Here is a 26,149-nt window from a genome sequence, read left to right on the forward strand (position 1 = left end):
ACCACAAAAATGAGTGAGGCAGAGTCTTTTGAAAAGAATGCATAAGCTGTTATGTTGAGCAAAATGCCCTAGCAAGTTTCCTGACTCTGTCTTGTATTCATGGCTTCTAAGTTTTACCCAGATGTTTCTTTCTCTGAAATGCCTTTTCCTCATCTCTGCCATGAAAATATTCTCCACCCTTCAAGATCCATTCAAATGTGAGAAGAACTGGGACCACATTCCCTGTCACCACCCTTCTAATCCCAAATCCATTACACAACCCAATATTGTAGAATCTACCCTTACAGTAACCACTGAACCCCTCATCTCCTTTCTAGCCTCATCTCCCCCTCATTAGCTCACCTGAACCCCTGACTGGTCTTTTAGCTCATCCCTCACATTCCATCTGCCCTCCTAATTCCATTGTATTTATTTATTTATTTATTTATTTATTTATTTGACAGACAGAGATCACAAGTAGGCAGAGAGGCAGGCAGAGAGAGAGAGGGAAGCAGGCTCTCCACTGAGCAGAGAGCCCAATGCGGGGCTTGATCCCAGGACCCTGAGATCATGACCTGAGCCGAAAGCAGAGGCTTTAACCCACTGAGCCACCCAGGCACCCCTCCAATGTATTCTTTATGGTTCTATTAATCTTGCACGGTTCAGTTATAACTATTTTTTCATATTGCAAATAAGGTTTACTATTTCCCCATTACCTACAAAATTAAGGATAAAAATGCTCCTGTCTAACATTCCAAACTTCTATATCAATTAAACTTCCTTTGGTTATAAATAATAGAACCAGCTCTGACTAACTTAAGCAGAAAAGGTATAGGCTAGTTCACAAAAGTTACAATCATTTCCCTTCTTTGTATGATTCTTCTCAAAATTCTTATTTTTTTTTTAAGATTTTATCTATTTATTTGACAGAGAGAGATCACAAGTAGGCAGAGAGACAGGCAGAGAGAGAGGGGAAAGCAGGCTCCCTGCTGAGCAGAGAGCCCAATGCAGGGCTCGATCTGATGCAGGCTCGATCCGAGGACCCGGAGATCATGACCTGAGCAGAAGGCAGAGGCCTAACCCACTGAGACACCCAGGTGCCCCTCAAAATTCTTATTCTTAGAAAATGACTAATGCGACATATTCCCAAGTACTGTTAATAGAAAGATTGGGGATCTTACGAAAGACCACCTACAATTATGCTGAGTAAAGATGGTTCTTTGGAAGCAAATTAGGGTGCTGTTACCAAAAGGGAAAGTGAACGTTAGGAGCAAAACTAAGAAGTGTCCACTACTCCCAAACTATGGCCCCAATCCCACTGAAGTAAAACTGATAATGATGGTAAGAAGTTCGTTCTGTGCTTTTCTTTTTGAGGAAAATGGGGGAAGAAACAAGGAAGCTAATACTGGGTAGTCTCAGCGTTCTCAGGGTTGGAGGAGAAGATGCTAGTGCTTTGAAGTAAATGTGTAAACAATGTGTGGAATGATTCAAGATGTAATTGTGAGTCATAAGGGTAAAGATAAACTGTTTTCATTTTTTCTTTCTGTGAACAAGCAGTTTCCATATAACTACTATGTCTTTTGCCAAAAACCCAATAGTACTTTTTTGAAAAATATGTTAATCAACATAATACAAGAAAAGCCAGAATTTTATTAAGGAGAGAGTCAGTAGGGTAACAGTAACTTCTAAATCTCTAGGAAGGTAACAATTCTTCAGCTTCCAAGTTCAAGAAAGGTGCAATGATCTCCCGGAGTTCCCACATTCTGCGGCGTCCAAGCATTGTGGGGAGCAAGCTTTCAAAGATAAACGTAGCGTCAAAAAATAGGATGTAACATGAAAGTCCAGTGAAGGTGAGGACATAAAACATGATGAAAATCTTCAGTGCACGTTTCCTACAAGGAAAGAGAACATCTGCATTAAGAACGTTCTGAAGAAAACCACACTGAGGAGACTCCTGGTTCCGCCCCCCCAGGGAGCTCTATAACTTCAAGGAAGTAACTAAACTTCTCTTGACCTCTGTTGACATCCTCAAAAGAAGGAGCTTCAAATAGTTGAGCCTGTAAGTCCCTCCTAGGGCTGGCATTAGAATTTTAAGCTTTCTATAGCCATGAAACAATGAAACCTTGGAAATTATGAGACTCTTGCCTTTGAAATGCTCCTCTCACATTCTAGCAGATTATTGACATCTTGACCACACTTGCAAGGTATAGTGACATTGATTTGGAGGGAAATAAAGGACCAGGTCCTTAGATATTCCTGGAGATATAAAATGCAATGTGACAAATGGAGTCTAGCTCTATCACTAGTTTTGTTCCCGCACCAGACTTACCCTTTTAAGGTAAAACAAACTTTCTCAAGTCTTTCAGGACTCCTCCTTCTAGGCTGTACCTATGGTATATTTTATTTCTTTGATTTTAAATCCTTGCATTATTATTTTCAAACTATAAATGCAATATAGGATTAGGGTAGAGGATCTGGAAGATCCAGAAAAACACAAAGAAGGAAAGAAGTGTCGCGGATAATCCAGCTACCTGGAGATAATGGCCATCGATAATATATTTCAGAAGAGAAAATTTAGAGCACAGTTAAAGCTAGGTATGGATCTATTTTGTGATCCAAGTCAGTGGATTCTGTAAACCTGAGCCAAGTTGCTTGGCATTATTGCCACTGGCTGTCTCTTGCTAGTTACACAAATAGTTGCTTCTACTTCACACATTTTTTACAATTAGAAATTTATTCATTTATCTCAGAGAGAGAGAGAGAGAGAGAGAGAGAGAGAACATGAACAGAAGGTGCAGAGAGAGAGGGAATCTCAAGCAGACTCTGCACTGAATGTGGACCACCATGCAGGGCTCGATTTTATGACCTCAAGATCATAACCTGAGCTGAAACCAGGAATCGGTTGCTTAACTGCCTCTGCTACCCATGCGCCCCATCACACATTTTATTAGAGAGCCAATGTATTGATAAATACTCTAGTCAGAAGAAGATGTGAGGGTTGTTAAGACGAAGCAGAGATGCCCTGCCCTTGAGAAGGGCTAAATCTAGATTTGTTTTTTCTAGTGAAAGGAAAAACGACTCACTACTAAAACATAGCTAGTAAATAAACACTGTTCTTCCTAAATTTCAAAGCCAGTCATCTTTGGAAATACCAAACAGGAACATTTCCTTTCTTTCTTTCTTTCTTTCTTTCTTTCTTTCTTTCTTTCTTTCTCTCTTTTTTAAAAGATTTTATTTATTTGTCAGAGAGAGAGAGAGAGAGAGAGAAAGCACAAGCAGGCAGAGTGGCAGGCAGAGGCAGAGAAAGAGAAGCAGGCTGCCCCCCTGAGCAAGGAGCCCCATGAGGGACTCCATCCCAGGACCCTGGCATCATGACCTGAGCTTAAAGCAGCAGCTTAACCGACTGAGCCACCCAGGCATCCCTTGAATTTACTTTCTTTCAAGAATAAAAATATTCTTTTAACTTTTTAAATGCTGTTTATCTATTTACTTGTTTATTTTTCAAGGTCTGCCATGCATGAAACCTTTAATCTTTTCCAAAATGTTCAGATTATTTGTGGAAAGTCTACAAGGGAACTGAAGAATTGGGGATTATACCAGGAAGAGGTATCTTCTGAGCCTAAAAACAACACCACCACCACCTGCAAGATAAACCTCCTCAAAAAGATAATGTATAAGTATGCTTCAGTGGAACCAGTACATTCCCAAGAAATGCAGTTAGACAAGAAATTGGTCAAAGTCTTCGGTGGTCTGAACTAGAATATAATGATGTGATGAAAGATGGCCAACTCAACTGGATTGTAATCTGTCCATTTAACACAATCAGGTGATAGTCAAAAGGCATTTACTTGTTTGGTTTTTGAGATATAATTTGCATGCCATAAAATTTACCCTTTAAAGTGTATAATTCAGTGGCTTTTAGTTTATTCACAGGGTTGTACTACCATCACCATTATCTAATTCCAGGAAATTGTCATCACCCCCAAAAGAAAGCCCGTACCCATGAGCAGTCACTCCCTATTTCCCACTACCCTAAAGCTACTCATTTACTTACTGTCCACATGGATTTTCCTATTTTGGACATTTCACAGGAATGGAATCATATAATGTGTGGGCTTTTGTGTCCAACTTCTGTCATTTGGCATACTGTTTTCAAGGGTAATCCAAGTTGTGGCATGCATTAGTACTTTGTTCTTTTTTGTGGATAAACAATACTCCATTGTTTGGATATACCACATTTTGTTTACCTATTCATTAGCTGATGGATATTTGTATTGTTCCTATTTTTATGAATAATGCTGCTACGAATATTAATGCACAAGTTTTGTGTGGATATATACTTTCATTTCTTCTGGGTGCATACTTAGGAGTGGGTCGGTTGGTAGCTGCCCTATATTTAACAATTCCAGGAACTGCCAAATTGTTTTCCAAAATGGCTGCACCATTTTACAACCCCTCAAGCAATGTCTGAGGGTTCTCATTTCTCCACATCCTCTCCAATGCTTGTTATTATCTGTCCTTTTAATTGTAGTTGGCTTAGAGATGTAGAGTGGTACCTCATGATTTTGATTTGCATTTCCTTAATGACCAATAGAGTTGACTATCTTTTCATGGGTTTGTTGGCCATCTGTGTATCTTCTTTGAAGAAATGTCTATTCAAATCCTTTGCTCATATTAAAAGTTGGCTTGTTTCCCTTTCTGTTGTTGAGTCCTAAGACTTCTTTATCTATTCTGGATACTAAATCCTTAATTTCCAGAGTTCTGAAAAAGTTGATTCAATTTTTTTCAAGCTCTCTCATTGATTTTTATGGGGGAGGAAATTTCCCGTTTTTTTTTTTTTTTTTTTTAAGATTTTATTATTTATTTATTTATTTATTTGACAGAGAGAGTGACACAGTGAGAGAGGGAACAAATGCAGGGAGAGTGGGAGAAGGAGAAGCAGGCTTCCCGCTGAGCATGGAGCCTGATGCAGGGCTCGATCTCAGGACCCTGGGATCATGACCTGAGCCGAAGGCAGACACCCAACGACTGAGCCACCCAGGCGCCCTTCCTGGGGCTTTTTACTCCCCTATTTTCATTGGCATCACTCCTCACTTACTTATTAATTTACTATCTGTTCAGCATGGTGAAGATGTTTTATATTTCATGTCTCAAAATGACAAAGATGCCTGCCTTTTGGTAGCTCATGGATTATTAGGAGGAGACAGATTTGATGGCAATTATGACAATGATGACAATTTAATGGCAATTATATGTTGTAGGTTCTACATCAGGATTATGTGTAAGGTAGAGTGCACCCACAAGAGACATTGCTGAACATTCTACTTGGACTAGATTCTACTTCTGAATCTAAAGAATCAGAAAAGTTTTCTTAGAGGAGGGTACTACTCCAGGTATATATGATGGTCTGGCATCTTCAGGAAAGGATCCGAAGAGTCAGAATTTGCTAAGATGTATGTCTTTAATACTATACAAGTGAGAGGCATCCTGCCTGGTGAACAAAGGTTTTCAAATCCACTTAGCAGTTAGGTTCCTTTGATGGAGGTGGCTGCATCATAGCTTGCAGATGCCATCTTTTAAGATTTATGTATACATAGTTACCTAAAGCAATAATAAAGAAATCTGTATCTATATACCTAATGCAATATATCTATAACTAAAAATAATATGAAAAACACTATGACTCCAAAAAAACGGACTTTTAAAGAACAAGAAGAGATAATGTATAAAGGAAGATAAAACAAATTTTTAGTCATTCCTTGAAGAAATTCATCATACTATCGTTCATACATTTTGGGGGCCTTTGTCCAGCCCCAGAGGCTCCTTTCTCTGACTTACCACACTGTAACGCTGGCAGGACTGTTCTGCACTGAAGGGGGTGGTGGAGCCTGAGGAAGCAGGGGCTCACTTTCTTCCATAACCATTTCTTCAGGACTCTGAGAGTCTGTTTTCCCTTCTTGTATTTGGTACATTCCCAGCTTTGTATTCATCAGAGTCATGTCTTTGTAAACGTTCTGAAAAAAAAATAGCAATCAACTAACATTTAAAAAAATGATTTTAGAGGTCTGCTAGTCTTAGTGTAGATGATGCAGAGTGCTTTTCCTCCAGAACACCTCAGGAGCCCACATTGCCAATCACATATGAGTCACATGAGGCGGTCATGGGCAAGTGCAAACTCACCTAATAGAAAGAGACTTACACATTCACAAAATAAGGTAGCAGCATGGTAGACCCACATGCTAATCTTTAACTACTGACTTATTCATGTAGGAAGATAATTATCCTTATACTGAATTCATCTGTTCAATTTTTTCATCTATGCAAAACATATTGACTCCCACCAGGCACTATTCTAGGATACTGTGGTTAACAAAATAGATAAGGAATGTGCATTCTATTACATGTGCCTTTTTAAACCAAATGGCTAAGGAATTACATGCACATTTATAGGGGCTGGGGGAGAAGCAACACACACACACACACACATACACATACACACACACACACACACTACATATGATAGACTAGGATACATGTTAAAGAGAAAATAGTAAGATGACGAGATAGAATAGCTGAGGTTTGTTGGTGGGACACCTACTCCAGATAGGGGGGGCGATTAGGCACCTCTGAACAAGTGACAGGTTGACTCATTCATTTCTTCTTTCATCCATTCACATTTACATCAAGATATTGTGGGAGGAGTTCAGATATGGAGCCATTTTTCTGGCTAGGGGAGATTATGGGAGGTCTGGAAGAGGCGATGACTTTTGGGCTAAGCCTTGAAGAACACATAACATGTCAACATACAGGCTGAGCTCTAAGTGGAGGAGATGTAGAAGCAGCATAAGGCTGTAAGACCTGGGGAGTCCACAGACTGCAAGCTGCTCCGTCCACCCAAAGCAGAGGGCCAGGAAGTGGAGAGAAAGGTGATAAGGAAAGAGAAAGAGAACAGTAGGTGGCGCACTCTTAACTTCTAGAGAAAGAATGATCCCTATATTTGGATTTTATCATTATTTGAACTTGAGTAACTGTGATATCTTACCTTCATTCTTGCAATGAGTTTTTCCTTTAATTCATGAGCTTCATTACAAGCATCTTCCTGAAAAGATACCCACGATTTTGGACAAAATAGAAATTATATTTTTCTGGTTTATACCATAAAACCTCACTCATGTTGACACCACTTAGTTGTAAAGTGACTACTTTGAAACTTACTTTTACTTAGTAAAATCCTTCCTCTTACAGCAAATTCATAATACAATCATGGTAAATTGCAGGAGGAATCACCAAAAGATTAGTATAATTATTTTTTAACACTTTAGGAGTATAAATGTATACCATAGCAGCTTATGATAAATCATCTTTTTCTCTATTCCTTATTCTTGTTTTGTGCCTTAATAGAGTCCCAAGACACTAGGTGCTCCCGGGTGGCTCAGTTGGTTAAGCGTCTGACTCTGGATTTTGGCTCAGGTCATGATCTCAGAGGTATAAAACTGCGCCCCGTATCGGGCTCCACGCTGGATGCTGAGCCTGCTGAAGATTCTCTCTCTCCCTCCCCTTCTCTCTATTCCTTTCCCCATACCTATGTGCATGTGTGTGCTCTCTCGCTCTCTCTAAAAAGAAAACAAACAAAATTCTAGGACACTAGTTGGGGAAACAATATGTGTCAAAGAAAAAAAGAAAATTGTATTTCTTTTAAATCCTGTAAAATTTATAATATATGAACATATGTTCTCATTATGTTAGTTTGAATATTTGGGCTTTATAGTTTAATAGAAGAGCTACCCACAGAATTGTCTGGTCCCTCTGGTTGGTTTCTTTCAGCAAGTTCAAGAGACAGGCTGAAAGCAAACTTTCTAAGACATGGATGCCAATTATACATATGTCAGGAGTAAATAACTCTTTAAAGATTTTTAATTAATCGTTCTATAATAGACTTGCAGGATACTTTGAAGAGCAGAGCAATAGCAGGAAGAACAGTGTTTTGGGATTCAAGAACATGGGTGCTAGAGGTGCCATTTCTAGAAATTTTTCTTAAACCAGTACTTGCAAAAGCAAGCAAGGATATGAATTGGTGAGGCAAAATTTGTAATAGCACATTTATTATAAAGCCCCAAATACCCAATGAAATAAATTTAATAAGTCCAAAAATCAAATCCTACATTATATACAGTGAAAAGGTAAAATGACATCTAGTGGCATAGAAAGTTGCTGAAGAAAAATGCTAAGGGAAAACAGCAAGTTGCAAAAAATATATATAATATAATCCCACTTAAATTGTAAAGACAACATGTAAGCACATGTATAGGAAAATTTAGAATATAAATGTACTAAAATATTCACTGCGTTTATCTTGAGGGAGTGGAGTTATTTTTCTTTTTATTAAAATAGGAAATAGTTCTATGTTTTAATTATTAAAATAAGCATGCATTACTTTTGTTAGAAGAAAAGATACACATACTTTAATTTTAAAATGGGAGAGCAAAAACGAGACTGGTCTTTTCACCTAGAAATATGGGCAAATCACATCACGTTTTTGAGTTATGCTTTTCTCCTCTGAAAACGAGGGTGTAGGCTACAAGATATTTCCCTGCTAGGCTAAAATACTGAGCCTATCTTTCATCCAATTTTGAATTCCATTCACTAAAATTCTATAAATCTGAGATTCCCTTGAAGAACTAGTTTTCTTCCTTAATTATAATGCCATCATTACCTGGACATATTTGTTATCCATTTCTTCTATTTGCTTTTTAATTTCCATGATCTTCTCCTTTAAAACAAAAGGGCATAAGCCAAAAGTTGTAGTGATGTGTGGAATTGAAACCAAGAGAAGATTTTTAGAAGAAAGCTCATTTATGATCAAAAAGTTTGAGACTTGATAGCAACTGTTTTTGTTGTTGTTGTTGTTGTTTTGTTTTGCTTTTGATACTGCCCTGGGTACTGATCTCCAAAATCAACATTAAGTTGAATCAACAATATACAGTTGTCTACATCCTACGTTAAGTGACCCTTGAGCTGGCATTGTGCTAGTTGGAAACACGTAGTAAACACTTGCCCTCAAACAGCTTCCAGAGAGGGGCACCTGGGTGACTCAGATGGCTAAGTGTCTACCTTGCAGCTCAGGTCAAGATCTCTGGGTCCTGGGATCGAGCCCCACATTGGGCTTCCTACACAGGGGAATTCTGCTTCTCCCTGTCCTTCTGCCTCTCCCCCTGGTCATGCTCTCTCTCTCTCTCTGTACCTCTTTCTCTCAAATGAATAAATAAAGTCTTCTAAAAAACCCAGCTTCCAGAGAATGTATAGTTACACCCTTCTTTTACCAAGTTCAACCACCACCAACCCCTGAATTGTGGGACTTAATTATTTAGAAAGGAGTTGTGATCTTCTAATCACTTTTACTTGGTACCCTGGTTTACTTATATAGTAAATATCTTAATACAGTACTTATCTAAGATAATTGTATCAAAGATAATAGACAGGAGTCAGTTGCAGAATGAAAGTCTAGATGTTAATATGGAGATCTCAGAAAGTTTCGTGGATTTGGGGGTTAAATATCAGGCAATAGCCAAAGGCCACCTCAAAGTCCTTTCCTCACCTTAAAGGTCTTTTAAATTTGTTTCTGCTGTGTGTGTGTTTTTTAAGTGATTTGACCAATTTTTCTGTCCTTTCCCTTTCAGAATTGTTCCTTTCTTCACAAGATATAAATAAGCCAATACCTGGGTTTTATTTTAAGTTTATTAACTTACTTTTCCTTTAATTTGCCCACACTTCGGTTATTTATTCCATATCTAACAATCTTCTTTTCCCATTACCAGAGTGAAACTACAGCCATTCCTACTGACTTTGCTTCTGAAATGCTTATATTCAAAATTTCTTATTTAGGGACACCTGGGTGGCTCAGTAAGTTAAGCATCTGTCTTTGGCTCAGGTCATAATCCAAGGATCTTGGGATTGAATCCTGCATTGGTCTCCTTGCTCGGCAGGGAGCCTGTTTCTCCCTTTACCTGCTGTGCCCCCACTTGTGCATTTGCTCTCTGTCTTTGACAAATAAATAAATAAAATCTAAAATATTTTTTAAAATAAATAAAATTTCTTATTATATTACTGCATTTGCTTTTATATGACGTTTCCCATCGACTTTTAGACTTATTGAGGACAGATCTTGTGCCTATTTTTAAAAGTTATGTGTATTGAGGTATAATTTACATACAGTAAAACACACTTTTAAAAAGTGTACTGTCCTATGAATTTTGACATAATCAACAGCACAAGATATGTAATATTTCCATCATACCCCAAATCTCCTTGTGCCCCTTTGTCAATCCCCTATCCCCTTTCTCCATGCAACTCCAGCAACCACTAATCTCTTTTCTCTTCCTATCATTTTGCCATTTTCAGAATGTTATATAAATGCAGTCATGAAGAATGCAATCTTCTGGATCTGGCTTGTTTCATGCAGTATAATGCCCTTTAGACTTATTTATGTTGTTGAATGAGTAAGAAGTCTATTCCTTCACATTGCAGAGTAGTATTCCATCATATAACATGTACCACAGTTTATCCACATACCAGTTGGTGGATATTTGGGGTGTTTATAGTTTTTAAGTCATGCTGTTTTTTTTTTTAAGTGCATACAAAACTATGCATCTCCAGGACAGAGAATCTCCGTAGGTATTTGTCCTGCCTTCCCTTTTCATACTATCCCAAACCTTTGTTGGTTTCTTTTTTAAATCTCACTTTCATTTACCTTTGTGTTCTTCTATCTTTCTCCTCATTCCTTTGATACCCATCCCTCCCTAACCCTAACTTCTAATGAAATCCTCATCCTTGGAACACAGCTGACTCTTGGAGGAAATTTTCCAAGCCAGAATATTTGTTGGCCTTGTCCTCTTCCCTTTTCTCATAATTTGCAATTTCCAAAGCCCAAAGATAGTGAAAAAAACTCCTGACTTTTCAATTAGCTCAAAATGAGGTTGCTACTTCAAAATTTTGGACTAAATCATGGCTAAAAGTATTCACACCCCCAACCCCTTGTGTTAAATCTGTGCTGATCTATAGCTGGCTTTAATATGTGAGGGTTCTAAATAAACATTGCCTTCCTGCAATAAAAGAGACATTTCTTCTTTATTTTCTCCAAAATTCATTTAATTTAAGCTTTGGCTTGAGCTAAAGTAGAGGAGGTAGCAAGACACAGGTTTCTCCTTTCTTAGAGAATTGTTTTTCAAAGCTGTGACATTTAGAAATACTGTCAGCCAGGGCTCTGAAGTTTATTTCTTATCCAAAGTTGGTCACTACCTTTCTAACTTCCTATGACTCTTTAAAAAAAGTGGGGGGGGGTGGGTAATAGCTCAGTGGTAGAGCATTTGACTGCAAAAAAAGTGGGGGATGCCTGGGTGGCTCAGTCAGTTAGGTGGCTGCCTTTGGCTCAGGTCATGTTCCCAGGGTCCTGGGATCGAGTCCCACATCGGACCCCCAGCTCAGCAGGGAGCCTGCTTCTCCCTCTCCCTCTGCTGTTCCCCCTGCTTGTGCTCACTCACTCTTTCTCTGTCTCTGACAAATAAATAAATAAAATCTTTTTAAAAAGGGGGGGGGATTCAACTTTTCTCAGAAAAGAGTCTCTTGTCAGTGCAAGGCGAGAAAACAACAGAAAAACTGGACTGTGAAAACCAACACAAGAACTCTTCACAAAGGCATCAGAGATGAACACAAATATATCTCTTACATTTTAAGATTGCAGTTATTCACAAATATTTAATTCCTGGATGTCTTCTTGAACTGTTAGGTGCTGGGATGTAAAGATCAAGAAGAGAATTCTTTTGTTAAGGTACTAATCATTGTCTTAAGATGGCATTAAGATAGAAGCCTACTGAACTGAGTTTCTAGGTAGAATTAAAAAGTCTAGTCTTTCCGTGTTGTCAGAGAATGAAAGTGGTGGTACCCACATGAAAGCTGTTCAGAACTGACCACCAGAGAACTCTCCCCGTGGCAAAAGATGGGTTTTAATTCTTACTACGATCTGTTAATTAATAGAAGGGTGGGAAATGGTGGCAGAGTCCCCACAACCTCCCAGACTATCTTTTCCAAGCCTCCAGCTTACCTCAATGTTTGCTCCCTGATCAGGGTCAAGGTCCTGGTGTGACTCTAGCTTTTCAATTTGACCCTCCAGAGATATCACCTCTTTTAATAATCTGCAAATAGACCAAGAGATGGACTAAGTCCTATGGATTAAGAAAAGTCACCCAATGGATAATCTTTTTTGATCTTTTAAGAATGAAATCCTAAAAAAAAAAAAAAATGAAATCCTATTCTTACATAGGAAGACTCTTCAGTTGTGGTTGTGTTGGAATGGGATGTCATGAATGCAATGCAAGAAAGTAAAAAATACAAAATAATCTAGATAGTAGTAAATAAATGTGAGGCCCAATTGGATACAGGAGCAGAAAATTTAAAAGATTAAAATAGAAGCATAGCTTAATTTCTAGAAAAAAAAAAACCTACAGAAAATCTTTGGGACTTACCACTAGGCAAAGATTTCTTACACTTAACACCGATAACACTACGTATAAAATAGATAAACTAGACCTCATCAAAATTTAAAGCTTTTGTTCGGCCAAAGACCCTGTTAAATGGATTCACTTGTCAATATCTGGCAAAGGTCTTATATCTAGAATATATGAAAATGTCTTAAAACTCAACATTAAAAAACCAAACTATCCAATTAAGAAATGAACAAACCACATGCACAAACATTTCATAAAAGAGATACATAAATGGCCCAATAGATACATGAAAGGATGCTCAGCACCATTAGCCCTTAGAGAAATTCAAATTAAGAGTATAATGATATATTACTACAAATTTATCAGAATGACTAGGATACAAAAGAGTGAAAAAGCCAACTGCTAGTGATATGGAGTAATTGGGTCACTCAGACATTGGTGGTGGGAACGTAAAATGGACAGCCGTTCCAGAAAATAGCTTGACGCTTCCTGTCACAACTGAAAACAGGCTTACCATGTGACCCAGCAATTTCATTCTTGGACAGTTATCCCAGAGAAGTGAAGACTTCTTTTCACACAGAAATTTGTATGTGAACATCCAAAGTAGCTTTATTCAAAATAGCTGAAAACCAGCAATAACACACTTGTCCTTGGATGGGTGAATGGTTAACCAAACTCTCTCTCTCTCTCTCTCTATATATATATATATATATGCGTGTGTGTGTGTGTGTGTGTGTGTGTGTGTGTGTATCACCATACTATGGAATACTACTTAGCAACAAAAAGAAAGGAACTATTGATATACAGACAACAACTTGGATAAACCTCAGGAAAATTATGCTGAGTGAAAAAATAAATCTCAGAAGGTTACGTAATGCATGATCTGATGTATCTAACATTTATGAAATAACATAATTATAGACATGTGGAAGTGATTTCTCATTGCCAGAGATCAGGGAAGAAATAGGTGTGGCTACAAAGGGCTAACACAAAGGAATCTTGTGCAACGGTAAAACTGAGAATCTTGATGTGGTTGTGGTTCTATAAGTCTGCCCATATAATAAAATTGCACAGAACTATACACACACTCACACACACACAAAAGGGAGAATACACATAACTGGTAAAATCTGAATAAGTTCTATTTATAGTACCAAGGTCACTTTCTTGGTTTTGATGATATACTAGAGTTGGATGAGATATTACCATTTGGAAAAGCTGAGGGAAGATGAAATGGGCAAACTCCTCAAAAGATACAATCTACCGGGCACCTGGGTGGCTCAGTTGGTTAAGCAACTGCCTTCAGCTCAGGTCATGATCCTGGAGTCCTGGGATCGAGTCCCTCATGGGGAATCCCTGCATAGCAGGGAGTCTGCTTCTCCCTCTGACCCTCTCCTCTCTCATACTCTCACTCTCAATCTCTCTCTCAAATAAATAAATAAAATCTGTTTTTTGAAAAAAGATATATTCTACCACTAATATATACCCAATGGTTCAGTAGCCTGAATGGCCCCATATATCATTAAAGAAATTAAATCTGTAGTTCAAATTTTTACTGTAATGAAATATCCAGACAATATGGTTTTGCTGGTGAATTCAGTCAAACATTTTAGGAAGAAATTATGCAGTTCTATACAAATTCATCCAGAAAATAGAACAGGTGGGAAAATAGCCCAATTTTTTCTATAAGACAAGTTTTCTGAGACTCACACACTACAAGAAAGAAAAAGACCAATATCTCTCATTAACACACATCCAAAATTTCCCTTTAGGTAAATAGTGTCCAACAATATATGAAAAGAATGATATGCTATGACCAATTTGAGTTTATTCTGGGAATTCAAAGCTGGTTCAGCATTCGAAAATCAGTCATTATAATTCCATATCAAGAGACTATGAGCAAACAAACAACATGATCATTCATAGATGCAGCAAAAGCTATTGAAAAAAAATTTTAATCTCATTCCTGATTTTAAAAACATCTCAGTAAACTAAGAATAGAAAACACTTTCTCAATCTCAAAAAAAAAAAAAAAAAAAGCTAGCAAAACACTTTACATCACACTTAATGCTTTTTCTGTAGGACTAAAAACAAGGCAAATATGTCTAGCGCCTGCTGTCATTCCTCCTACTCAACGTCATACTAGAAGTTCTAACCAATATGATAAGGTGACAAAAAGAAGTAAAACACATGCAGATAGAAAAGAAGATATAAAACTCTATTTGCAGATGACATAATTATCTATGTGGAAAATCTCAAATAACTTACAAAACTACTGGAGCTAATAAATGAGGTTAGCAAGGTCACAAGACACAAGACCAATATATAAAAACCAATTGCATTTCTATATCCTGGCAAATAATTTGAAATTTAAAAGTTTTAAGTATAATGGCACCAGAAGGATGAAATACTTAGGCATAAATCTAACAAAATGTGGTATGTCTGTACCCTGAATTTATACACCACCAGTGAAAGGAATTCCTTTTACTCCAAAGCCTTCTTTTTATACCAGTAACTAGATAAATAATAATTACTCTTATCTTTTCTCTTTCATCTTAAAACTTTCCATTTAAACTCAGACATGCATTAACAACTATACTTTTTAATAATTTTTTCATGTCATGCTGGTTGGATCCCTTTGGACAATACTGGCTACAGGCCAAGGGTTATTGGGGACTTGAAGTCCTTCCTCTGATGACCATTAATACAGCTTCAAAAAAAAAAAGCCTACAAAAGAGGGCTGGTTCCTTCTTCCTTGAGAGAATAGAGAGCAAAGATGCAGATAACTTTGATATAGGCTTTGAGACATTGACTTCAAATGTAAGACCTGGTACTTTTTACTCTGAAGACATTCCTAAGAGACTTTACCACCTTAAAACCAGAGTTTCTGAAGCTATGAAAATTTTCAATATATCCTGGCCAAACCCAACATCCTAAAATTACCTCTTCATTGTGTCTTCTGTTAGGTTTATTTTTCGGATAATATTGTTGATTTTCTCCATCCAGCCTATGTGATCAGCTCCAAGTTCTTTCACTTGTAGACCCATCTGTGTATTCCAGTAGTTCAGCTGAAAGAATGTGTTTTCCTGAGTCCTGCAGAAATATTATTATGATCAGTTTTAAGGTAAGAAATGGGAAACATCTTCAAATGGCCCCAAACCTTCTTTTTTTGAATGGCAAGTTGGTATGCTGATTCATTTCCTGTCACCAAAACGGGTCCGGCAAGCATTTAGGCCTCAAGAAAAAATCTGAGCATTTATTTGATATCCATTTTAGCAGATCTTCATAAGGCTGGAGAAAATAAATGTATTTTACATTTTACATTTAGTAAAAATAAATGTTTTAACTTCTCTGCATAGATCGAATATTAAGAATTACACTATCCCAACGAATGTTAGGATAGTGATTCCACCTTGTTGGATTCAGAGAGGTATGTAACAGGGAAATGGTCTACAAGGGCTTAACAATACATTTCTTTCTTTCTTTCTTTCTTTCTTTTTTTAAAGATTTTACTTATTTATTTATAAGATTTTATTTATTTATTTATTTGTCAGAGAGAGAGAGAGCATGCACAAGCGGGCACAGTGGCAGGCAGAGGCAGAGAGAGAAGCAGGCTCCTTGCTTGGCAAGGAGCCCAACGCAGGACTCAGTCCCAGGACCCTGGGATCATGACCTGAGCCAAAGGTAGCAGCTTAACTGACTGAGCCACCCAGGCGTCCCAGGAGTTTATTTATTTATTTTTGAGAGAGAGAGAGAGAGAGAGAGAGATCATGAGTAGGCAGAGCGGCAGGCAGAGGGAGAGGAAGAAACAGATTCCTCACTGATCAGGGAGCCCCACGTGGGACTCAATCCCAGGACCCTGGAATCACTACCTGCGCCGAAGGCAGACGCTTAACTGACTGAGCCACCCAGCGCCCCTCATTTCTATTGATAATTATGATTCTTTTCTTTTTTTAAAGATTTTATTTATTTATTTGAGAGAGAGAGTGAGTGAGAGAGAGCACAAGTGGAGGGAGGGAGAGGGAGAAGCAGACTCCTCACTGAGCAGGGAGCCAGACACAGGGCTCCATCCCAGCCAGGGCCCCAGGATCGTGACCCAAACTGAGGGCAGACACTTAACCCACTGAGCCACACAAGAGCCTCTATAATTCTTTTCTTATCTAGAAAGTTATCTGAGAGTGACAAGATATGCATTCATTCCAGTCTCAAGTGTACAATAAAATGCTAAAGGGTTCTATTCGGTACTCAGTGCTCATCACAGCAAGTGTACCCTTAAACCCCTTTATCTATTTCACTCATCCCCTCACTCACCTCTCCTCTGGCACCGACCAGTTTGTTCTCTGTGCTTGAGAGTCTGTTTTTTGTTTGTCTCCTTTTTGTTTGTTTGTTCATTTGTTTTGTTTCTTAAATTTTACATATAAGTGAAATCCTATGGTATTTGTCTTTCTCTGACATATTTCACGTAGCATGTACCCACAAAATATTATTAAATGATTCCTCTTGCATGTGTCAAGGCTTACAGTTCAGGGATGTTCTCCTTGGAAAACTGCAAAGATGTGGAAGTGTCAGGATCCTCGCGTTGAACCTGATTTGTTTCTTGCTCATCCCACTCATTCTGTAGGTCCCGGTGATGCTCAGCCTCCAGCTCTACCATATTCTGATAAAGATTATGAAAGAAGCAAAGCAAGAAAAAAAGGGTTATACGAAGAGGTGATGGTCTCTTTAGCCTACTCGTGGCCCTCACTCTGGGGGCAAGCCCATAGCCCTGTCTGAGGCTGGGGCTTTCTACTGTGTTTATAAAATAAGTAGACATGCCCGACTGCTCCTTGGCTGGGACGGGGATGCATGGAACATGCGGTGTCCTCATGCAGAGCTCTTTCCAGTGCTGATGAATAACAGAATTCCACCTGACCATGGACTCTAGTACTCCACTCAAGATCACTGTTTTCCCAAAAAGTCAATCTCAAGGAAAAATAAAAGTGGATGGAACTGTTCTATGTTAAGAGAGTCTAAAGAGATTTGCATGTTGTTTGGGTGTTGGTTTTATTTTATTTATTTATTTTTAAAGATTTTATTTATTTATTTGACAGAGAGAGAGAGAGAGAGAGAGCACCAGAGAGGGAACACAAGCACAGGGAGTGGAAGAGGGAGAAGAAGGCTTCCTGCAGAGCAAGGAGCCTGATGCAGGGCTTGATGTCAGGACCCTAGGATCATGACCTGAGCCTAAGGCAGACGCCGATGACTGAGACACCCAGGCGCCCTAGATGCTGATTTTAAAAGTACAAGCATTTCCTGGGTTTTTGGCACCAAAAAATTTTTTATAAATGAATGAATGAATGAATGAATGGGTATTTGAGGGAAAACCGAAGAAATTTAGAATGCTCAGAGAATTGAGGATATTAGATTATATCATGGAATTATTGCCAGTTGTCCTGATGTGATGATGGAATCTTGGTTGTGTAGAAGAAAGCCTTTATTTTTAGAAATGCTTCTGAAAATAAACAGGGGTAAAGTCTCATGCTGTCTTTGACCTACTTTTAAATTTTAAAAATTCCATCTATTTACATATATAAAGATAGAGCAAATGTGATAAATGGTAATGATTTTAAAATCTAAGTGTGAGAATAAAATTGATTTTCATTTAATTCTCTTAAGTTTTCTTTTTATTTAAAATTTCTCATAATAAGAAGAAATAAGTGGGGGAAAGCCAACTCTATCAGTTTGACCTATGAAATTCATTTCTTTGTTTCTTTATTCTTTGCCTTGTTCTAGAAAAATATTCAAGGAATTTTCTGGTATTTCACTTCTATGCATACACACAATTGACAATAATTTATCTTTGAACATTTCTCTTCTTAAATAACTACATTGTGAAATATTTCTCTGTCCTTGAAGAAGTTTGGTCTGAAATCCTTGCATTTCAGCAAAACTACTTTTAAACTCGAAGGAGAAAAAGTTGGACTGCAGATCAGTGTGTTACTGAAATGTCTGGACAAATTACTGGCCACATCAATGGGAATAACTAACATTCACGTAACTCTTGACAAACTTTTTTCATGTGCCTTCTTTCATTTAATTCCCATGATAGACTTGAGGTGGATAAAGCCAGGTGTTGAAACCCCCCAGGGCATTCATATTAATAATTAGTCCAAGGTCGTAAGGTGTAGTGGGTTAAGGGGTCACTCCAAAAAAGATATGTTCATGTCCTAATGCTAAGACCCTATGTAACTCTATTTGGAAAAGAGTCTTTGCAGATGTAATTGAGTTAAGGGTCTAAGATGAGATTCTCTTGAATTACCTGGTCCTAATGAGAGACAGAAAGCACCTACACAGAGGGGGAGGTCGTGTGAAGACAGAGGCAGCCACGTGTCAAGGAATCCCACCTAATCTTTTGCCAAGGTATTCACAGGCCACACGAACCCTGTGATATAGAGAAAAAACGCTTCCTCGGGTATGGAGGACCTGAGTTCCAAGCCTTATTCTATTCTTGTGCATCATGAGCCACCTGACCGCTCTGAAGCTCAGTTTCCCGTTCTGTAGGAAGAAAATGGAACCAGATCATCTCCAGAGTTCTGTCTACATCCAAAAAATCTACAATGACATTTTCTTGTTTTCATCAATCCATTTACTATAATGGTTGGTACACCACAAAAGAGTCAAAAGCCAGGAAATAGAAATAAAATATGTATATTTTTAAAGCTGCAGGATTGAACAAATAAAGAGGTGTGTGTGTGTGTTCTAATAGCAAACCTAAAGTGTGCTTGCATGAAATACAAAGCCTAAGGACATTACTTCCCATTTTTGTGCAGCCTCTTTGAAAAGCTCCTATGTCTCTGAGTGTTCCACAGGCACCTCAAACTCAGCAAAGCAAGAACTGAACGCACCATATTTCCCGTCTACCTTGTCCAGGTTCCCATCCTTACATATGTTTCCCCAATTCATGCAGATGCTTCTGCAGGAACCTGGAAAAGTCCTGGAGTTTTCATGGCAGATCTTCTTCTTTTCCCTCTTCATGACTCATGTCACATCTACTTGGGGTCCAAGCCCAATAACACCTGGCTTTAAAACCTGTATCCTCTTCTCGCCGTCTCCAGGGCTGTCAGTCAGTGCCTGGCTGCGTCCTCAGCACTTCCCGCCTGCTGGTGGCATCCTGGGCTATCTCCACCTCCATAGGGTCCTTGCTGCTTGGCTGTTCATCACGCCTTTTCTTTCACCTTTCCTCCCTCAGAACACAAGTTCCCTTGGGCCCCTTTGTCTTTGCACATACCGTCCCTTCTTTCTGAAATGCTTTTCTTCCATCCAGTGTATCCTTCAAAACCCAGTTTTCATATTCCTGGTTATCTGCCCACCATGTACGTTGTAGCACATCTGCTACTTCTAGTAGCATAGCCATTTTCTTGTCTGAGTCCCTACTAGTGTGTGAGCTCAATGAGGGGAAAGGATTTTAGATAGAGATAGAGATATCCTCAACACTTTACAGTGCCGAGAACACAGAGGATGCTCAGTACGTGGTATTAGAATAAACAGACTTCCTATGCTCACTACAGAACTATTTACAATCGCCAAAATATGGAAACATACATCAATAGATGAATGGATAAAGAAGATGTGGTGTATATATGTGCAATGGAATACTATTAACCATTAAAAAAAATGAGATCTCGGGGCGCCTGGGTGGCTCAGTGGGTTAAAGCCTCTGCCTTCAGCTCAGGTCATGATCCCAGGGTCCTGGGATCGAGCCCCAAGTCGGGTTCTCTGCTCAGTGGGGAGCCTTCTTCCTCCTCTCCTTCTCTCTCTGCCAACTTCTCCACCTACTTGTGATCTCTGTCTGTCAAATAAATAAGTAAATAAATCTTTAAAAAAAATGAGATCTCACTGATATGAGGAAGTTGAGAGACAAGACAGAGGATCATAGGGGAAGGGAGGGAAAAGTAGGACAGGACGAGGCCAGAAACAGAGACAAACCACAGGAGACTCTTAAGCTCAGGAAACAAACTGAGGGTTGCTGGAGTGGAGGGGGGTGGGACAGATGGGGTGGCTGGGTGGTGGACATTGGGGAGGGTATATGCTATGGTGAGTGCTGTGAATTGTGTAAGACTGATGAATCACAGACCTGCACCCCTGAAACAAATAATACATTATCTGTTAAAAAAAAGAAATTGAGATCTTGCCAATTATGACAACATGGGTGGACCTAGAGGGTATTATGTTAGGTGAGATAAGTCAGACAGAGAAAGACACATTCTATAGGATTTCACTTGTATGTGGAATCTAAAAAACAAAACAAAGGAATAAACAGAACAAAACAGAAACAGATTTATAAATACAGAGAAAAAACTAGTGCTTGCCAGAGGGAAGGAGAGAAGTAGGGTAAGGGTATGAAGAGATACAAACTTCCAGTTATGAAAAAAATAATAATAAAAAGACTACAGAAGTGAGCAAATACATTCTGCTTGTGAGAGATGCAGACAAAAGCAGGAAATAGGAAAGAATGCTCACTCACCTGTCACCCCGAATCAACACTGTACATACATACAGTGCCTGCCATCGGAAAATGTGAAATTAGAGCAAACCTCATTTCTAAACATTTTGGGGGCTTTTTATGATTAGCTGTGACCATTTTGGCAGCCTGGCTAAAGTCTATTTTGCTAATTAAATCAATTGATTTTTAAAAAATTCTGTTAGCTCTGCCTTTTTCTGAACCTTTAAATTGTATGGTCTTATTAAAAAAACAAATGTAAGATTATACAAATTAAAGACCTTTTGTTTTGCTTCCAGAGAAGGAGAAAAGGGATCTTTCTCAAGAAGTCATGTATTTGTCCTTTTGTTGGCAAAGAGCCTCGTTTGTTAATTCTTCTGTTAATTATGTAACTACCTGTGATTTATTTTGTGTAATTGTAGAATTTGCCATAAAAATAAACTGGTATAAAGAAATACAGCCAAAAATTTTTTTAAAGCCTTTTGGTAAACTTATACCGTGACTTGAAGTTTGTAAGAAATAGTCTTTTTGCCTTATACTCTGAGAATGTGGAGTGTTTGGTAAAAATAATTCACTCATACCCAGCAAATAATTTTATTCTCTAATTAGACTTATTCTGAGTCAACAAATGATGTTCACTGACGGACAGGGTTCAGCAGGTCACATTAAACTGTGGGGACAGGAAAAGTTTCCTTGCAAACTGGGTCTAATGATAGCAGCCCTTGCCTGAAGGCTGGGGACAAGCCTCCCCCTGCCAAAATCAGATGATACTATTTATGGAGAAATACTTTCAATTCGTGTGTTCCCTAAGATCACAACACCTCATACCTCGATTGCCCTTTTTCCTTTTCTCATCTTCAGCCTTCCTAAAAACCCATCCCAAGTCTCCCCTTCTAATTCAGTTTCTATTATTTTTTCCCATATATGCCCTGCCGAAGCGAGCATTATTATTTTTTTCCCATAAAAGGTGTCTGTCTGTCTCTCCTTTCAGTTCTTGTCTGTCTCATTGCGTCTATTCTCCACACCTCTAACTCCATCCCCTCATGCCTTCTATCCCCTTCTACTTCTTTGTTTACTTACTGAAGAGCCCTTAAAGATAAGGCCTAGCTTAGGATACCCTTCTATGGATTTACAAAATTAACCATCCCTGAATCCAAGATATAGTCAAAGGAGAAGGAGACAATAAGATCAATCCTGAGCTTCCTTTTGGGGCTGCATAAGCCTGGGAGTGGACAGTCCCACTCCATCTTCCCTTTATATTTTTCTGACTGGTTGAAATGAATGGTCAATGGTCTTGGGAGTCTATGGAGAGATTTGCTCAATGATAAAAAACTGGGTCTGTCTCAGTCATGACTTTGCTTTGATCTAAATGGTGGTGAAATCATAAACGCTTCCCAGGACAATCTCAGGCGTTTGTTGAAATTTCCTCCATTCCATGTCAGCTGGGTGACTGAATTTCAAAGACCGAGTGATGTTCAGAGTGAATGAAGAGTAACTAGATCTCTCTCATGCTTCCTCTTGGAAGACAATCTGTGAGCAGGGGGCAATTTGACACATGGCAATTTACTCTGAGGTGAAAAATGTCACCATTTTTTCACAAATCCCAAGGACCGAAGTAACATGTAATGCACAAGTCATTGCGTGGGAGGGTTAGCAAGTCCCTCATGTGATAACAGCAGCCCTCAGAGGAGACACTACCGCCCTTCTGGTTTCAAGCTCCAATCACCCTGCAACTACTATGAGGAAACCCTCAGATCTTTCCTTACCACGTTGAGATATGAGATGTCAAGTTCCTCTCTCCACCCACTGTGACATTTAAGTCTCCACCTTACCCATTTAGTCGCCTCTGTCTCATGAAGGAAGGCAGTTTGAGGCTTTTCGGAGAAAATGTTGTCCTTATCATCTGATCTGTCCAAGATGTGGTCCATTTTGGTAAATCCCCTCAGCAAACTGCAAGCCACACAATCAAAATACACGCTGTTATTGTGCCTCAGGTGCACAGTTTAGGCCTGCCCTAAACATTTCCAGAGGCAGAACACAGGACTCTTTCCCAGCCCCCAGGAGCTCCTGCTGCCCTGTGTGCCGATCTGACTCTGTGGGAATGGTGCGAGCATAGTGCGCTGCACGGAACAGGAATAGAGAGGCTGACTAAGTATTTGCTGACTGAACCCGTAAGAAATTTAACAGTCCAATTTCAAATTCCAAGTCACTGCAGCTCTGTAGCTGTGTGTGTGCAAATACGTGTGTAAAATAAGCAAACAATAAATACCCTTTAAGAGAGAGTTGAGTTAAAAAGTGTCATGTGGGGGGCGCCTGGGTGGCTCAGTGGGTTAAGCCTCTGCCTTCCCCTCAGGTCATGATCTCAGGGTCCTGGGATCGAGCCCCGCATCGGGCTCTCTGCTCAGCAGGGAGCCTGCTTCCTCCTCTCTGTCTCTGCCTGCCTCTCTGCATACTTGTGATCTCTATCTGTCAAATAAATAAAATCTTTAAAAAAAAAAAAAGTGTCATGTGGTTCAAAGACCGTGCAGAACGGAATAAGTCAGATCCCGTCTTGATCTCTAGCCCTCAGATGTCCTCCCCACCACATTTATTAGTTTCTTCTTTCTTCTTCCACAGAGATTCTATGCCTAAATAAGCAGCTATGTTTATGTAAATATATATGCTTTTCAAATATACATGAGAGAATATTAGATGCACTATTTTGTACCCTGTATTTCTTTTTTAAATAGCTTTTGTGTCCATTTCATATCAGTACATACAGAGCTGTCTCATTTTGTTTTATTTTATTGAGATTTATTTATTTATTTGAGAGAGAGAGATCACAAGTGGGGGAGGGAGAGGAAGAAAGAATCTCCAGCAGTCTCACCACTCAGCGTGGAGCCAGGATGTGGGGCTTGGTCTCACAACCCTGAGATCCTGATCCTGACATCATGACCTGAGCCAAAATTGAGAGTAGGATGCTTAACTGACTGAGCCATCCAGGTGCTCCTGCCTCATTTTAAAAATGGTTATATGGGGGGCGCCTGGGTGGCTCAGAGGGTTATGTCTCTGCCTTTGGCTCAGGTCGTGATCCCAGGGTCCTGGGATCAAGCTCCGCATCGGGCTCTCTCCAGCCTGCTTCCTCCTCTCTCTCTGCCTGCCTCTGCCTACTTGTGATCTCTGTCAAATAAAATTTTTTAAAAATCTTTAAAAAAAAATGGTTATATGGTACTCCATTGTGGGCCATACACTAATTTGTGAATGAATTCTTTATTAATGCATATGTAGATGCATTAATTCAATCTTCATCTTCATTAATTAATGAAGTTAATATGAAATTAATTAATTTCCAATTAATTACTACTGCAAACAATGTTGTAATGACCATCCGTACACATCTGCATGTTAATGTAGATGTGTACAAGTGTATCAATATTGAGTATCCCTAAAAATAGAATTGCTGGATCAATAGATACATACATATATTTTAAATTTTGATGCTACCAGGTTATCCCTTAAAGAGCTTGAACCCATGTACATACACTTCCAGCAAAAATGTTGAGTGTGCCCATTTTTCCCTCCTTTTCTATAATCATATATTATTAAAGTTTTTAATCTTTGCCAATTCTATATGCCTAAACTGTTATCTCATTTTAGTTTTTTTTTTTTAAGATTTTATTTATTTGACAGAGATCACAAGTAGGCAGAGAGGCAGGCAGAGAGAGAGGAAGGGAAGCAGGCGCCCCGCTGAGCAGAGAGCCCGATGTGGGGCTCGATCCCAGGACCCTGAGATCATGACCTGAGCAGAAGGCAGAGGATTTAACCCACTGAGCCACCCAGGTGCCCCTCGTTTTAGTTTTAATCGGTTTTTTATTAGTGAGGTTAAGCTTCTTTGCCTGTGTGTATAAAACTCATTTATATTTCCTTTTCTATGGGAAGTGTGTTGATATCCTTTCCCCATTTCCTATTGAACTACTGTTATTTTCTGGCGTGCATACTCATGCATATGTGCACATACACACACACACACACACACACACACAGGTTCATACACTCACATATACTTCTGAGTGAATCATAGTCAGTTTGTAACGGAGGTCAATGGCAGGGGTTTCCAGTCTGTGGGTTTTGAACCCTGAGGTTGGGGGGGGGGGGAGACAATTTGCAGCTACTCTGCATAGAAAGGGGTTTTGGAATCTATAAATATTTCTATAGATTGAATAGATATTGCTTACATAGACAAATACTACTCAAAGTTTCCAAATGTATATACAACTGTTATTGGTAAATTACAAATACATTTAAAAACATCTTTGACGTCATACTAGCTTTTTTTGACATACTAAGATTCTGGAAAACCTTTTACTTTAATAAATTTCTTCCTATTTAAAAAGGTTGTTAACTATTGGTTTATATGACAACACGTTTTTATCATGTACTAACAAATGCATATGTATATTTACATGAACACTTTGTGTTTTGTCTACTGTGCAAAGTATTGTAAATGGTTTATATATTGTGCAGATGAAGATAATAAAGGCACAAAACAATCAAAGTATTTTTATAAATTGAGATTAAAGCCTTGACCATTTCTCTTCAGCTGAGGTCCATCTGGTTGATGACCGTAGGCCCCTTTAGTGTCTCACAAAAAATACTCATGAGGTCAAAATTAGAAGAATCGTAGAGAAGGCTGTCAACCCTACTCCTGAACTTGGTGATCTCGTTACTTGCATACTGCTGTCCCAAGCAAGTGTCTGGACAGGACCACAGCAACTCTCCCCGGGAGCCCAGGTTTCACTTACTTTTGCATCGCACCTTGAGCCGCATCCATATTTTGGAGAAAGCCACTGTTTTTCTCACTCAACTGTTGTTCCTTCCCAACTGTCATCATCTGCAGAGATGTCCTGTCACTTAGCTTCATGAGCGCCATTTCTTGAGCACTGCAGGGACGATGATGGCAACAAGGGGGCTTTCACCACAGGATTGGCAACTACATTCCCTACACTGACACACTGAGAGCAGGTGTATTTCAGGGATCTTGGCCTTAACCCCTCTCCTTCCCAAACTGACCATCAATCATAAGGGACCCCAAAGCAAGCTCTTAGGCTTCTCTGTTCAAATATATACAGGAAAGTCTTTGTGAGTGGCTGTTCCTTAGGATTTCTCTGGTGAACATGAGGGTTGTCTGAGCCTACAAGTGTGTATTTTGAAT

At 39.0% G+C, this 26,149-nt stretch overlaps 1 protein-coding gene across 1 annotated transcript; it reads right to left on the reverse strand.

Annotated features, from left to right (window-relative positions):
* Positions 1–1,672: 1,672 nt before the first annotated feature.
* Positions 1,673–25,867, reverse strand: SMCO2 (single-pass membrane protein with coiled-coil domains 2; the record flags this gene model as incomplete). Its single annotated transcript, XM_080812237.1, has 9 exons — positions 1,673–1,871; positions 5,818–5,993; positions 7,022–7,078; positions 8,693–8,749; positions 12,077–12,167; positions 15,423–15,572; positions 17,000–17,136; positions 22,791–22,908; positions 25,740–25,867. 9 exons carry the CDS (start codon positions 25,865–25,867, stop codon positions 1,673–1,675), a joined length of 1,113 nt encoding a protein of 370 aa, XP_080668363.1.
* Between the last annotated feature and the right edge of the window lie 282 nt (positions 25,868–26,149).

This window comes from Martes martes (assembly GCF_963455335.1).
Source record: "Martes martes genome assembly, chromosome: 8".
NCBI classification, from domain to species: Eukaryota; Metazoa; Chordata; class Mammalia; order Carnivora; family Mustelidae; genus Martes; species Martes martes.